The sequence below is a fragment of the Ictalurus furcatus genome, chromosome 10 (assembly GCF_023375685.1).
Source record: "Ictalurus furcatus strain D&B chromosome 10, Billie_1.0, whole genome shotgun sequence".
In the NCBI taxonomy this organism is placed as follows: Eukaryota; Metazoa; Chordata; class Actinopteri; order Siluriformes; family Ictaluridae; genus Ictalurus; species Ictalurus furcatus.
The window spans coordinates 17,712,362-17,728,972 of record NC_071264.1 but is presented as its reverse complement, the minus strand read 5'-3'; the positions used below and the strand labels follow the sequence as shown (position 1 = coordinate 17,728,972).

Genomic DNA, 16,611 nt, shown 5'->3' with positions numbered 1-16,611 from the left:
GTTACAGGTGAGTGTTATTACATCATAAAATATAAGAGCCAATCATGTTCCATTATGCAAATGCAGGCCATGTAACAACAGTTCTCTAGGAAATTGTTGTGAAGAGTTGTGGGTGTGACCAATTTGCATATTTAATAAAATCGGGGGTTTTTTTATTGTTGAGTGTTTTTGAAGAGTAAAAATAGTTGTGTTCTGCACTGTTTTCTGTTGTCTAATGACATATTCTGTCACCCTGCCAGATCAAAGAGTTTAATTTTCAATATAGAATAACAGTTATGGTCTTTAAACAGTCCCTGAAATCAAAATTGGTGTTTCTGTGCTTGTTATATCTGTCCATTAGTCTTATGGACACGGATACAATACTATATCTGGGGGGGAAAACAACAACAACAAAAGAACAGTTTGGAGATATTCTTGTTTTAATTTGATAGTTATAGTCACTTATAGGAAAACGATCACATTTTTTGATGACTCGTATCTGAATGATTGTTTAATGAAATGCTCTCTAGAATGTATTTACCCCACACCCCAGATGCATGTCTTTCTCTACATTAGCAGTAAACCTTTCTAACCATTGCTTGGTTAAGGAAAAGAAAATGGTTGGAGTTTATTCGTTTGGAAGAGGGTGGAGTTTGTATGAGGTCATGTTTTTGTGGCTTTTCAGAGTTTTGGAGTGGACTTTTGGAGTCTCGAGTGGATCAACGCTAGAAGATGTGGCTATCTCATCCTGATGGACACTGTGATTCTGTCTTTTTACACTATGGCTTCTCTAACAGCAAGAGTAAGTGAAAAGCTCTCATTGAACTCATCAATGTTCTCCCTGTTTAGCCAGTTCGCTAAGGTATTGTGAGGTTTGTTTAGATTCGGTGGTGGTGGTGGTGGTGGTGTGGCATAATATCAAATGCTATTGGCTGTTGTGTAGTGTCGGTCAAGCATTTCAACATGCTGTCACTCTGACTTCCTGTTTCAGAAAGAAATCCTTCAACATACAGAATACAACCACAGCTCTCAAACCATTTCATGGGAAGTTTTAGTATGTGAATAATTCAGTAATACACTACACCAGTTTTAAATTTTTTTGTTTTATTTATAATGAATAATGAAATGGAACACCATCATACCACCCGAATGATGAGAATAATAACACCGTCATTGAGCGCTCCATCATAATCATCCTCTCACTTCACCTCACTCATCATGGGTAAAGGAGTGAATCTCTATCTCCTTATCTACCTCAGCAGGGATCTGCCACACGGCCTGCGAAGATCAGCGTGTTGATAGTGGTTTCTCGGATAAAGATAAAGAAAGGCCGATTGGCTATGAACACCTCACGATTCGGGTTGAGGGAGCGACCACCGAACACTACAGCAGTAGCTGCTGCAGCCTCACTGCCCTCTTCATTGACCTGGAAGAAATGGAGATATTTATTTATTATATCGGCTTGGTATCGACTCTTTTCTATTGCGACTTGAATGTTATGTAGCTTCAGCTTGGGGGTGCATGAAATAGTTTTTTACATATTTTAATAACATCAATCTAAATGTCAATAGTACGTGTAGTAGACTAACGACATTTAGGATTCCAGATAAACCTAATGCAATTTAATACCATAGTTTGCATTCTGTCAAAACATTCAGCAGGGAATTATATTTTGCTGCCTTGTGGTTTTCCCTACTAGCCATTACCTGTTGGAGGTGTGTCCATGAGTTCTTTATATTTATTTTTTAATTCCAATCCTACAGTTATTTTTGTCTGTACTCACCCACAATATTTTCTAATGAACTTAGTTACTTCAGAAACCAAGTAATTTGTGAAAACTTTAAGCCAAACATGAACCTTTTCTTCATACTCGCATATGTTGATAAATGCCAATCACCTATAAATTACCAAACGGGTTCACAGCAAAGCTGATTTACATTTGGTGATCGCTTCAAAACTCCATAAAAGCCAAAGCTCACAGAGAACTGAAAACATCAATATGGTGGTCAAATGGTAGAACAGCTCCTCCTGAGCTTGTCATGCTAAATATTCCAGTAATGCAACTCAGCCATTCCAGTGTGACTGCTACCACAGATGCACACTTTTACAGGGTGCTATTTCTTTTGTCCTAATTGAACAGCTAGTCTTATTTGATTTAATTTATGGATTAGTTGTGGATCACTTTCTATCAAGTCATTAATATGAAATGACTGAGTTTCACAAAATATTTATTAAATTGGTGAGTAACTGAAATAAATGTGTCTTTGCAAGTTTGCAAACCTAAGTCATCCTACCATATTCTTTTTTTTTTTTTTTTTTTGGAGAGAAGGGGCTTTTTCCTAGCCACCCTTGTGAAAGCCATACTTGTTCAGTCTTTTTTCTGATTGTGCAGTCACGAACGTTAACATGTACGCTCTGACCCTGGATTGAATCTGCTGGGATGCCCACTCCTGGGAAGATTGGCAACTGTCTTGAAGGCTCTCCATTTGTAAACTCTCCTTCTCACTGTAGAATGGTGAATTTCAAATTGTTTGCAGATGGCCTCATAACCCTTCATAGATTGATGAGCAACGGCATTTACTGCTCTGCGGTCATGTCCTTTCGACTTGGCATGATGCAGACACACCTGAATGCTCCAGAACACCAAACTGGCAGAAGTTCTGGTTTTATAGCAGTAATCACACTTCTTGGTGATTAACTAATTGTGTACATTCCAGTAGTAACATTTGGCTTCTAATTAGTCTCTTAATGATTGTGGAAGTAGGAAGGGTATGTTTATTTTTTCCCCACCTGGTTTTTGGATGTTGGTTTACATTTTGGGAAAAATGGCTATATATTGAAATCTGTGGTGTTTTTTTTGTTGTCACCTGAGGTTATGTTTGTTTATAGAAGTTGCTTGTTATTTAGGTAAATAAAAACAGAAACGAAGGAGGGTGTACTTTCTTTTTCCCACAACTGTAAATTCATTCCTATGCAGCTTGAGCAATGTAATATTCAGTATGTAAACGCTGTTGGAACAGATTTAATTCCCTAATTATTATGAAAGAGGAACTTACTTCAAGGAAAGCTTTGTGGTAGGCATCACTAACATAAAGGCCATTGTGGTTGTTCGCTACCATACCTGAATACAGGGTCCAGAGAGAGAAAAATGTTTTCAGGATGGATTACACAGCTATGCTTATTTATGACTTGTAACATCAATAACCAGAGGCTTTACCTGGTAGACTGGCATGCTCTGCACTGAAGATATCATGGAGACCCATAGCCTGAAGCTTGTCTTTGAGGCTAAAGTTATCCTCTATGCGGAAACGCGGGAATTGCACTGCCACTTGTTTATTTTTGGTGTCATTCAACCAGCCACTGAGTTTCTTAAGGCTTAAATTTTCCTCCACCTTCATTAAAAAGGTGTAGATACCGATGTACAATGTGAGGCAAGAACACATTTTACTGCTTGCAATCGAAAAGTCAGTGGATGTTTGATAATTTTTTTGAAAAGAAAAAAAAAAGGAGAACTGCAAAATTATACCTCAGCCAGCTTTGCATCATTGTGTGGTAATACAATCACCATTGAAATGCCTTCTCCGTTGTAGAACATCTCGAGCACCTGTACCTTGTCCTCTGGGAACTTTCCATAGCGATATGTGTCTTCCTTGTACATCATCTGCACCAGGCAGCTTTGTGTCTTGCTGACATGGAATTTGGACTCTCTGGTATTCTGTCTGTTAAACTTGTGTTTCCATTGGCCCTTGATAATGCACAACATCAAACGTCACTTAGCAAGAAAGTTAAGTGTGAAATAAAAGAATATTTGTGCAGGATTTCAGTCATTCAGGTCCCTGTGAAATAGTAATGTCAATTTCAAATTTCATGATGTCACAGGTGATCAATCAAGCTAACGAAAAAAATGCCTTAAAGAAGCCCAGTCACTTTGACTTACTACTACTGGACATAAAATCCTCTTTCTTTCATTCCCTACACACTTACCCTGCGTTCACACTGGCAGCAAATTCATGTCCTTCAGTAAGTCTATGTTGGTGTCTTGTGGACGTTGCCGAGATATGCCTGTTGCCATGGTTTTGCTGGTATCACTTGGCAAGTGCAATATTATTGCGTGTACAGTACAATACACATAACATTCAAACGATCTCTTCCTGCTAAAAACAGTCATTCTGAAGGGAAAATGTGTATGTAATGAATTAGATTCTCTTTATAAATTAATTAGCTAGCCCAACAAGCATGTAAAAGCTCCAGTGTGCTGCCCAGTGCCATGTTTTGGTTGCCTGGAAAACCTAAATGGTATAAAATGGTGGTAGCTAACAATGTAATAACAACTATCTAGCTAGTTAACTAGTTAAGTGAGTTAATAGCAACTAAGGGAAACAAAAGTTTCTGATTATTTATCCTTAACAGTTTCTAATATAGACAATTGTTTTTGCACCCTCATAGTAGTTTGTGAGCATGACTTCAATGAGATAACGCCCTTATATCGCACATATGTTATATTTGAGTCTGGCTAGAGTTTATTTTCTCAGCTTTGTGCTTGAATTTCTTTTGTTCTGTTTTCCTCAGTGTTTGCACAAACCTGCATTTTCCTGATTCTGAAAAGATCATTTGTGCATGCTATTTAATCTGCCTAGTAAAAGTCATTCTGCCACCAGCCAGATCATCTTGGACGATGTGTGGAGTGCAAGCAAGTGGTGGGATTCAGAATTAGTAGCTTGTGCTACAGTATTGATGTGCTTCGCATAAGCATTTAAACCTACTTGCAAAATAAAAACCTTTGTTTTGCAATAGCAGGGTTTTTTTTGGTGGTGTTGAAACTACTTGTCTGCCAGGCAACTGCAAATAAAAAAAACACTAATAGCCTGGATGTGAAATCTGCTTTTCCCGCATGCCTGGGCTACTGAATTGTCCACCCCTGCCTTCAGTGGAAACAACATTTCCTCTTTGCAACTCTTACTGACTGCTTCAAGAACGAGCATCTGAAATGAATAATCATGGCAGTAGAGCGGGAAAAAAACAAGCATAAACAATCACTCATTCCGATTGGAAGTCACCACATTGTTTCAGTTTTCATAACTAATCCTAAATATTTTTCCTTTCTCTAGCTACGCTCACTTTGGGTGACCTTCAGCTCTCATTGAAACTGCAGATTTCATTCATTTGTTCCTCCTAAAGATTCAATGAAGTGTCTTTTTATTTTTATTTTTTTTTTTAAAGTTTCATATTAGAACCCTAGAACCATGAACCATTCTGAGAACCCTTGAGGAACCCATACTGCTAAGCCTACCTTAAAATAGATGGTATTGACCAGCACCAGAATGGTATTTTCGTCTATTGAACCGTTGGGCAAAGTATTGTTTATTCTATTGTTTGTCTTCTCAGAAATCCACTCGTTAATCCTCTGCCTTGAAGGTTCAGCTTTCTTCTGCAGGAAGGAACGAAGACTGATCAACGCTGATAAAAGAGACACTTATTGTTTTTTAGTGATGTTTTGTGAAGCATTAAAGACCTTAAAGTTGAGCGGCAGCAGCTTGGCCCCATAGACCCTCTCACTGATGTTCTGATAGTTCTCGTTGAACTCGAACGTTTCCTCTCCAAACAGACGGTTGGCCGAGACCAGTTCCACAGAGCTGTGTGTTTTACGATAGAGGCGGCAGTTCAGCTTGGCAAAGAAAAAGTGAACCTGATCCGACGTCTTCTCCTTTATCGTGTCAAACTCGAACACCTGTGGTTGAGGCATGTGGATGGAAGGTCAATTTCACTTCCTGAGAAACATTGCAAAACAAATTACTTCCTATTATGTATTGAATAAAATCTTGTGGATGTGATGTTATCGGAAAATAATCAGTGACAAGGTGGTGTGATGAAGCAGAGTTACCACAACATCAATGCTAACAGATGAAATGTCTCACTTTCTATCCATTTATAGTTGCATTTGATGACATGGTCCATGAATCATGTTAGTTCCTGTTCTCTCTCTTGAAGTTAATCAGAAACTGCTACAGCTTATACTTCTACAGAAAATAGTTACAGCTTTACCTCTGACTGTTACAAACTGCTGACACTGAAGACTCCTTCCATAAATGTTAAATAAATGTCTCATTACAGAAAACATCACCATATCAATAATAACATGGTTTTTAATCTGTTTATGTGAAGCATCCACGGAACAAGGCCCTGTGAATGAGCTGTTACTATAGAAACAGTATTAGATCAAGTGCATTAATATAAACCTGTGATAGGTACACTATTGTCAGAATTGCTGCTATAGAAAACACCTTCTGACCAATCACAATTGAGAATTCCACAGCGCTGTTGTACTTTAACGTGCAATAATGATTTCAGGAACACCTCAGAAAAAACTGTTGTGCAATATTGCCGTACAATGAATCTGACCATTTTCTGTTTATATTACTATGACCACAGAATGAGCTCCACCCCCAGCCAGATCACTGCTGTGTGGCTCCGCCCCTTTTCCTTAAATGAAATGGACAAACCAAATGTAGGATGATAGAGAGGACTTGGTGTTTTTTCTGGCAATTTTAATTTGTCCCACAGCCAGCAGAGGGTGCTAGAAATAATAATAAAAATCTGTTTACTTTGTCACTCTCAGGACAAAATGGTGTGAACTTTCATCTTTGTAAAACTGACTTATATTTTGGTCATTTTGACCTGAATGTAAAGTTTAACTAAATGTTACATATGATCTCACTGCCTTACTTCCATAATCTGCTCCAGCGTACTGTTGCAAGCCCCCAGTTTCGTCATGGCAAAGGCTGTTGAGATGCTGAGCGGGGACATGAAGATGTTTGCATCCTCAGACTTGCCTTTGGAGAGCTGCTTGAAGAGAGAAAGTCCAAAGCGCCCATTGGCTTTGGACAGCTCCCACACTCGAGGGTTGGTGGACCCAGGGATCTTCTCAGGGGTCTCAGCTGGTTCTTCTTCCTCGGGGAAGTTCGGGTTGCGATATATACAAACCGGCTCCAGGGGCAGATCTTTGGGCTTCAGGCTGCAGATGTCAATGTCTGCATGAGCTATGGAGATGGAGAGGATCCAGAAAACTCCTACACACACCACCCACTTCATTCTCATCTAGGAAGAAGCGAGGATGTGGAAAGATGTTTAGGAGAATAAATAATCAATCACAAATGTTTTTCCTCTCTATCAAAGGCTGATTGTGGATACTGATACGATTCCTATACTGACATTCTGCTAGCAGTGGTGTTATCCAAGGCATCAATAATAAATAAGAGTGAATAATAAAATTGGACTATTATGTTAGTAATATTACCATTTTCTCAGAGTTTATGTGAGATGAAACTACACTATGCCTCTGTTCTGTTTTATTTCTAATGTGGTATCATGCATGTGCAAGGACAATGACATGACAAGCCGAATTTGGTCAACTTAATGTTGGCATCCAAAACGATTAATCTACTTTCATTTTTGACAGCATTTTGGGGACACAAAATCCAGCAATCAGAGGGAACAGCATCCCTAAGAAACGGTCTATTTGTCTGCCCAACTTGGTGAGTATACATGGCAGTGTGGATGTATTATGGATTAAATTGTTTAATTAAATTAATACATGTGCTTGACAATGAAAAACTCTCTTATGATGTGGTTCCTGGTCTTTTTACTGGTAAATTAAGCTGGTATTAATTATTTATTACATTTAGTTTACAATGATCTGTTGAATAGGATTAAGGCCACTATCAACTAACACCACCAGGATTTTATTTCAACACTATTATTCAGGCCAAATATATGGTTAATCGGGTTTCTTTGGTTTTCTGCATCTACGTCCCACAGGTGGACAGAAATATTTTGGTGGCTGAGTTCCAGATGAAGTTCTGTGTAGACACACACTCGCCAAAACTGGGGAGTGGAAGACTGGAAAAAGACGAGGTGATTTATTTTTTCTAATCTTCAGCTGTCCAATTTGAGTGAGTCTGTGCCCATGATAGCCTCAGATTCATGTTCTTGGCTGACAGGAGTGGAACCTGATACTGTTCTAGCTCATTCACCTCCAGGTTTGATGTGCATTCTGGGATGCGTTTCCGCTCACCATGGTTGCAAAGAGTTCTTATTTGTGTTACTATAGACATCCTGTCAGCTCAGACAAGTCTGGTCATTCTCCTCTGATTTCTCTCATAAACAAGGCATTTCTGCCCACAGAACTGCCTCTCACTGAACGTTTATTTATTTAGTTTGGTGTGGTTTTCTCTTTGCACCATTCTGTGTGAACCCTAAAGTAGTGAAAATCCCAGGAGTCAGCAGTTTCTTTGAGTTTGTCACCGAGTTCACATTTGTCCCCTTGGACCAACACAGTCCACCCATGGTCAGATGAATGTTTCTGAAAGGAACAGAAGGAAGCTTGATGCCTTTGCTGTCTCACAAGTCGGGTCTTTTTAAAGCAGTATATGTACATGTGAGGTACATGTAAAGCCATGTTCACACTGGACACTTGGAAGCTCATTCACTTGAATAGATGTAGTATGTGAAAAAGGGATTTGTTGTAGAGGTCAATTTCAGATCCAACTCCTCAGATTTCACTTCGGCTTGATATCATCATACACTACTGACTTATGCTAACAGTCCCTCTCATTAAGTGAGATGTAATCAAGTACTGTTTGGGGAAAATAAAGCAAAAATTCTGACTTCACCAAACATTTCTCATAAGAAACAAATCGACTGTCCGTTTAATTCTTTGTCTAACTTCTGTTTTCTCTCTTCCTGTTGTTTTTTTTTTCTTCCCCCGTTGCCATTTTCTACTAACTAACACGGTTTCGTTCAGTCTGGTTTGTTCACAACTTGCTGCTTTGCTTGGGTTTGGGTTCATAAGTTTATGCCTGATGAAGGCTTAGTGTAAACCTAAATGCCACTCTGGGCAGAGGTGACTCAGTGGTTAAAGCCTCTGGGCTATTGATCAGAAGGTCTTGAGTTTAAGACCTCCTGCCAGGCGAGGATGCAAAGAAAAGAATGTCACTGTACTGTATTTGTGATGTGATGATAAAGGCTATCTTCATTTTCCCATCTTCACTCCCAACCTAATAACCCTGTGAGCTACCAGATTCAGCAAAGGGAGGCAAAATGAAGTGGCCAATTAAAATAACTATTAAAATATCTGTGGGGCCTGGCTCCACCCCAGGACCCACGTTAGACACCCCCTGAATCTTAGCCAACATTCTGCCTGCTTCTGTTGGCAAATTATGAGAAACCTTACAAACATGATTATGATAAACAACATTGTGTCACTCCTAGAAATAATACAAAAGCGAGTCAAATAAAAACCTGTGTAAATAAATTTGAACTGAATCAGATTGTTTTGTAGAGGATTTTGGACCCTCATTAGGTGCTAGGACACTTGCGTTGACCAAAATTGAGATTATGCAGAAAAATGCTACCATTTTGTGGCACCCATAGAATAAAGGTTTTCATTTGACTCACCCTTGTATATCAGGTACTGAAACGAAAAAAAAATACAAGTCCAGAGTTTCCGTGACTGTATAGATAGTAAGCTGGTACTACACATTAACCATGTTTCCTGAGAAGCAGGGCTTTTAGGATAAAAGTGCAGAAGCATATTTTGTTCTTGACATTTTGTATAATTATCGCTGTCCATTATTACCGCTTAAATATTGCTGCTGAATCTCGCCTTACCTGTTACGATCTTAAATCCTTTCTCAGAAAGCAGATTTTCAGGTGACGCTGCTCAGCGGTAAAGCATCAAATGTAACAGCCAAACAGGTCAGTGTCCCACAGACCACTGTGGTGCAAACAATATACTCAATGCAACCTTTGAGCTATTGATCAATTCAACTCGTCTCTTCTCCTGAAGCGAGGCTAAAACAGCCTTCTGTAGTTTCTTCAATTCACAAATACTCCTTCATGAAGCAAAAACATAAAATGTGGACCCTGTATTTTGTATTGTGTGTGCCATGGCTGAGAGTGACGTCTCGTGCTTTAAAGCACATTCAACAAAAATGTAACCTCATTAGTGTCAGTCATTGGCACTGCTTTATTCTGTTTGTGCAGCCAGGGAATTACACTGAGGTACAGCAGCTCAAAAACTGAACCCTGCCACTGAAACTGACACAAACAATCATTTCTGCACAAATGAAATCAAATGTTAATGGCTGCATTTCCTTTTATAAATGGGGGGGCTAATAATAATTATCAAAGTGTTGGAGACATGGAAATTATGTTTGTTATAGTGATAGTGTTGCTAGTAAAGTAATAATGCTATTGGTATAGTAATAGTGAGATTTGTACAGCAGTAGTGTTACTGGTGTAATAATAAATACTGTTATTGGCATCACAGTTTTGCTAGTATAGTATTATTGATAATGTTATGTTAGTAATATATTTCTGGACGTGAATGATCTGCATGTGCTAATAATTGTGAGGGGGAAAGCAGACAAGAAAAGAAGCTGTTTACAATATCATTTAATCACAATCCCTGCCAGTACAGAATTATTGTTGCACATTAAGTTACACTTTTAAATAATTTCATGTTTTGTCTAATTCAGCCTTCCAGCCAGTCCCCCCCCTTCCCCATTCTATGAAGAAAAGCAATTGTATTATACAAAAATGCAATCCAAAATTTCACACAGTGAATTTTTAACAAAGAAAAAAATAAACAAAAAGGTTTAACAGCTAAATCCACATTGGAGAAATAGTTCTAAACATTCCTTAATGGAGTATAATATATATATATATTTTTTAAAAAAAACACAACTTTAAATTCTTACTCATGTTGCAGTTGGTTTATGTACCTTAATTTAAGCAATCTTTTATGAGCTAACCTGAGAGTAATCATCAAAAGCAATTACATTTTCCCAAGGTTAGGATTTACAAATTAAAAAAACAATTATAATAATAATAATAATAATAATAAGATGCATGAATGCAAGAATAGCTAAATGTGATGAAAACAACAGAAAAAAAAAACAGGTGACTGCAAGCAGTGAGCATGTTCAGCGTGAACAAAAAAGAAAGACAGAAACAACACTCCCATCGGGACTCATACATGATCATCGATTTTGAAACATCCTATGTCTATGAGCTGAACACTAACACCTGTGTTTGTGTGTGTCGTGTCGGTGAGGAGTCTTTCCTGAGCAAGTGTGCCTGACGCTCGACTTCGTTTAACACTCACTCATTGGTCCACATGGAAGCCCCTCCCACTCTGTCTGAGAGAGTGTAAAAAATTCTGTACATGACTTTGCTTCACTGTACATGAGTTTGAAACAAATGACTAATCACCAATCTAAAAAAAAAGTTCGGAATGAAACTACACACAAAACGTGATCAACATTTACACTTCTTTACAGAAAACGAGACGTTTTACTGCTTACTGATGAGATAAGACATGACACTGTTTGAATCAATGGGTAAACATGGTCACTCCCTTTTTTTTTTCCCCCTCTTTTTTTCTCCTTTTCCACTTAAGGTGTTTCTACCAATGCCTGACGGGAGGCTGAATGTGGATGTTGCTTTGCAACAATAGTTAAAGAGCAGTTTTTAAATGCCTGATCAATTTCTTCAGCAGGTCAGTAACTGAAGCCCTTCTGAGTGAGAGAGACTAGTTTCTCACTGCATTTCATGTAAGGAAACAAACTCAAACCAGTCTCAAATTCAAATCTTGCACAACAATGACAAAGTATACACGCACGCACACAAACAAACGCATAAGAATTACTCATCAGACCAGAGAGTCATGGCTTATTGTTCTAGAAATCTGGATAAACAAAGATAATAAATGCTGGATGTTACACAGAATGTTTACGTTTGTTATTTATAGATTTATCTAATCATTTATTTAGCACAGACTCATCTGTCTGTGCTAAATACATGATTAGATAATTATATAAATAACGCTTATATAAATACATGTTTTCCATGCTCAGATGATTTTGGTGATGTTTACATATAACTGAAGGTTTTAGTTTTCTATCACCGTATTTCTGACCAATGAATAAGTTTTACAAAGACATTTTCAGCCCTACACACACACACACCATACCTTGTTTTCTTTTTGGTTTAATTATATGCACTATGAAAAATCAAATCAAATAGCAGACAAACTAAAAAAAGTATCGAATGTGTGTCTAGTTCAGACATCGCAAATAGACTTCTCGTCATGAAGTCGCCTTAAGAAAAACATTTTTTTCTGAAAAGCAGATGATTTACAATCAGATGAACAACCAAACTGGCTGATGACGCAACGTAAGAAGTGCAAGGCACTGCGGTTTCCTCTCGAGCGCTGAACAAAGCGTTTTTTTTTTTTAACCCAACATGGCAACATGCTGCTGTATTGAAAGCGTGCAAAAGTGGTTCCGCAAAATACCTCCTATCTGTACAGTATGGTCTAACGTTCACTTCCACTGCTTTAATGTATATAACGACAAAGGTCATAAGCTCTTGTACAAGCAATAACAGCAACATTTAAAGAAAATTTGACACCAAATAGGTGTGTTAAACGAGACAGCACAGAATGGCCATTAAACAGCCATTCAGAGTGTATAAACACACAAAAGGTGTTAAATCTATCTAATATTAGAATAATAATGGGAAAGTGGTTGTAATTAAGTAATCTGTGCACATCAGTGAGTGGTAGTTGTGACTGACGCTACATAATATCCAGTCTTAAAAAAATAATAATCAATGCTCTGGTGATGCTTACCACACACACACTATATGAGTCTTACTTGGATATAACATACTGCATTATTGCTGGTTAATGAAAATGGAGCTCATTGAGTACAGGAGTGGACAAATCGGTTTCCTGGCGCCTGGGACAAGCAGATTTCATGCTAAGTGTAGTTTTTGTGTGTAGTTGCCTTGTGGTCAAGTAGGTTCAATAACTAGAAAAAGAAAATACTTCCTATTGACTTGATGTATAGGTTTAATCTTAAAGTGTATTACGGTGATGTAATGGACCTCGATGATGTGATCTGCTTGATGGTAGAATGATTTTTACTCAGTGGATTAATTAGCATGAAACCAATCTTTTCAAATCCAGGAAGGCCGATGGAAACACTGACAAAACCAAGCAAAATAAAGTCCAGCACAAAGACCACATGTTCACTACACAGAGTCACCTCTGGACTAAACATATTAAGAGGACATAAAAATGCGAACCAGACTGTGCAATCAGAGAACATAATGCTACATCTCAAAACCGAAATGCTTGTTAACGACTTGCTGACATTTTGTCGATGCTGTAAACACAATGTGCTACATTAGAGACCCTGTTAAAGGATAACTGTTTCTCTCAGTCTGTATTAATGCACTTAACAAACTAACTAGCTTGCAACATGTTGTTAGCTACCACTTTTTAGCAACCAAAATGGGACTAAGCAGCACACTTGAGATTTTACTTGCTCGGTGGGTTCGCTTATAGATTTCGGATTTGTCCACCCCTGGGTTAAGTATACAAACAGTTTCAGGGTTTCAGAGCTCAGTAGTTGACTTTCCACGCACTTACAGCTAAGTGATAACTCACAGCTAAGTGATATTACATATCAAATCAATAATCTTACTGTTGCAGGTCTCAATATTTTTAACACTGAACTGCAACGTAGCTGTTAAGCGGTTAATCATGGTATCGCCTGAGCCTTTTCAGAACATTCTGGAAATATGAAGTACATACAGTGAGTGAATGATGGAGCTTCACACGAGGCAGTGATTCTCAGTCGTTTATAGGTACACAGAGACCTGGATCAGCCCCCCGCCAAAAAAGAGAGAGAGAGACGGTACAAGGTGCATCGGCTCTGAACCCCTCGCTGTGGCCTCCTGGAGAAATAATTAACATGCCAATGACAACAGCAACTTCACAGAAGTTAAAAACAACAAAAGAAAATGGTTCGAATAAACAGCAACATTGCTTGAGGTCCATTCAGAGGTGATCAGAACAGCATCTCAACATTTCTAAAACACAAATGTCCTAAATGAGCCAGTGTGTGTATAATATATTTTTTTAAACAAACAAAAACAAACAAAAAAACACTAACACACACCACAGCAGCACCCTGACTGTAAGGCTTTAGTCATTTTTGATTACTTTTTTCGGTCTGAAGATCTGTATGCAGATCAGTGTTTTCCCTGAAACATCATATAATCATATATGTATATATAAACATTCATAAAACAGAATGTCTCCTTTCAGTTTGTCTCTTAGGCTTTTTTTTTTCCATCCTCAGGATGAAACGTGTAAATATCCCTGGTTAAAAATACATTAAAGCTGAGAGGTATGTTAGTACATGATGTTAAAAAAAAATAAAAACATTATAAAAAATAAAAAACAAACAAAGTGCAATTGGCTACAAGTGATGAGTGGCTTTCTGACCCTATCCACATGCTTTAGCTGTTTCTGATCACCTCTGAAGAAGCAAAGCAAATTTTTGGAAGCTCAGCTTCTGGGCAATAAAAGAAATCTATACTTAGCCAAATAAAATAGTAAGAATTTGGCCATTTTTCTCCAGGAAGGCAAAGTTTGGAGGTCAGTCTGAGAGCACAGTCTCGATTTCAGCATGGAAGAATGAGGTCATTGGTGTTACAAACTTCAAACTGAGCGACGATGGAGTGGAACTGTGAAATAACCCACGAAACGTGGACTGTTCGTCCCATCGTTCAGAGGCATGCCTAGCTGTCTGGCAGGAATTACACAGGATAAGACTGAGGATCCGTTCACACGTATATGGATATTTCTGAAAATCTCTGTCCAAACGAATAGGCAAAAAGTTATTTAAATGCTCACAATGATCACACTATAATGCAGTGATGGTATTTCGTAAACTTGCATCAAACGCATCAAAACAGCTGCGTACTGAGTGTTAGAGAAGACGATGTGGAAAAATACCACAACAGCCAAAAGTTCTAAAACAAAAACAAAGAGGAACTACTGCTTAATGTTACATTCGAACACAGTGTTTCGCCAAAATCCAGAACCACGCAGTACGTTCACACTGTGTGTCTTCTTTGCATGAGGGTGTAATTTTTTTTGTTGTTTAAAAATGCTAAATAAAATTTTAAATATGAAATTACAGAGCACAAATTAACAACCAGGTCGGCAGAAATTTTTAAAACAGTCCTAGAACATTCATAACATGCAAAACCGCAACAGGAACACGCAGGGAAACATACAGTTTCGCTGTCCACACGAACAGGGTCAAATTTGAACATTTCTCCACCTTTTCAAGAAGCTTCGATTTCAGTGACAACATTTTCATGTGGACACAAAAAAAGAAGCTGTATACGTGTGGGCAGGGCCTGAGTAATGATTTACAGTGAGAAGATACTGAGGAAAGCCACGATGCCTGAACACTGACCAATTATACACGTAGCTGAGGGGCAACAATACTAGATTTAACTCAGAATAACAGTCTGGTCTGACTAAAAAAGTGCTGGAGTTATTTTGAACAGGCAATGTTTATCATATCCACAAGTGTCTAATATGTAGAATATGCAGCACGACAGGACGCTCCTACAAAAATTGTAAGAAGATTCACAAGAGAAACCGGCACAATGAAAACTTCAAACGTAAAGTCAGCATTATGAACGAAAATGTAACTACTAAGAATGTAGTCTGAGTCTATTACATATGAGTATTACTTTTCGTTATTGAAATTAATATTACTGTTCAGACTTGCAAGTAAACACATTCATAAAATGTTTCTTGAATGCTCTGGTGTGTAAGGCAGTGAAAGGATTCATCATAGAAAAAAAAAAGAAAAAGAAAATATATGGCAGATACTGCTTATTCCTATTCCTGTAAAATCCTGTAGGTGTTGCGAGGCAAGTATGACTCATAATTTTTTGATTATTTGTATAATCAGCGGTCACAAATGCAGCTGAAATGTACTGAATATATGGAACGTTCAACATCCCAATACTGCGGTGGTAAAGAAAAAGAATGTGACCCAATATGAGTGGAGTATGCTAAATAGGTAAGTAACTGATGGTTGGTGGTGTATTGCAGCCTATGCGAATTGGAGGTGAATTTGAGATACAACTTTCTACTCAGATTGTAGAGTGATAGATGGTGTGTGTGAGAGAGAGAGAGAGAGAGAAACAGAAAGAGACACCAGCTCATAAGGTAGCATCTAGCTGAAGACAAACTATGAGCATGCATGAGCCACCCCGTTCTTGGTCAGATCCGGGCTGCTGCCCACCAGTTCAGATGACAAGCTGAGTGAGGATGTCTTGCTGGTCAGGGAGGACATGCTGGAGCTGCCCAAACCACAATCCTGCACCACAGAACTGGAACCGTTTGATCCCTCACTATAAAGAGAACAGAAAAGAAGGATATTTAAGCAAAAATACAGCAAAAGAATGACACAAGCAGCTACAAGAACACTTGTACTAGGAATTTATTTGGAAAATCAGTACCCCGCCACATTCGTGCAATTATCAGCCAATCATCAATTAGACAGCAGCACATGTATGTTTAGAAGCATCTCCAGTATCTTACTTGAGGGCTAGGTGGTGATCTTCCCGCTGTATATTGTGCTCACTCTGTCCGTTCTCACTTCCTGCTACCAGCTTGTACTTCATGCTAGCCGCCTCCTGCAACACAAATATATTCACAGATGTAAAGCTCCATCTACAAGACAAAAAACCCCC

At 38.3% G+C, this 16,611-nt stretch overlaps 2 protein-coding genes across 4 annotated transcripts in view; both read right to left on the bottom strand.

Annotated features, from left to right (window-relative positions):
* Positions 1 to 1,066: 1,066 nt before the first annotated feature.
* serpinc1 (serpin peptidase inhibitor, clade C (antithrombin), member 1) lies at positions 1,067 to 9,776 on the bottom strand. Its single transcript, XM_053634020.1, has 8 exons — positions 9,646 to 9,776; positions 6,703 to 7,074; positions 5,492 to 5,707; positions 5,270 to 5,407; positions 3,506 to 3,724; positions 3,197 to 3,371; positions 3,036 to 3,100; positions 1,067 to 1,405 (listed from the first exon to the last, which is right to left on the bottom strand). Exons 2-8 carry the CDS (start codon positions 7,072 to 7,074, stop codon positions 1,235 to 1,237), a joined length of 1,356 nt encoding a protein of 451 aa, XP_053489995.1. The 5' UTR covers positions 9,646 to 9,776; the 3' UTR covers positions 1,067 to 1,234.
* A 637-nt stretch (positions 9,777 to 10,413) lies between these two features.
* The window catches only part of rc3h1a (ring finger and CCCH-type domains 1a), a 32,745-nt gene continuing 26,547 nt past the window's right edge, over positions 10,414 to 16,611 (bottom strand). For all 3 annotated transcript variants that reach the window (XM_053634016.1, XM_053634018.1, XM_053634017.1), the window contains exons 19-20: positions 16,460 to 16,554; positions 10,414 to 16,269 (exon numbers count right to left, since the gene is read on the bottom strand). In XM_053634016.1, the coding sequence (XP_053489991.1) occupies positions 16,107 to 16,269; positions 16,460 to 16,554 (258 nt within the window). In that variant the 3' untranslated portion in view covers positions 10,414 to 16,106. The remainder of the gene's footprint in view (positions 16,270 to 16,459; positions 16,555 to 16,611) is intronic.

What these genes read in the sequence shown, in the direction of transcription:
- serpinc1 (XM_053634020.1), bottom strand. Translation starts at nt 7,074, where the DNA reads ATGAGAATGAAGTGGGTGGTGTGTGTAGGAGTTTTCTGGATCCTCTCC. An exon ending in TGCTGCCGCTCAACTTTAAG is followed by an intron (nt 5,408 to 5,491) that starts GTCTTTAATGCT and finishes TCCTTCCTGCAG; the next exon opens with AAGAAAGCTGAACCTTCAAG. An exon ending in ATGATGCAAAGCTGGCTGAG is followed by an intron (nt 3,372 to 3,505) that starts GTATAATTTTGC and finishes TTTTTAATGAAG; the next exon opens with GTGGAGGAAAATTTAAGCCT.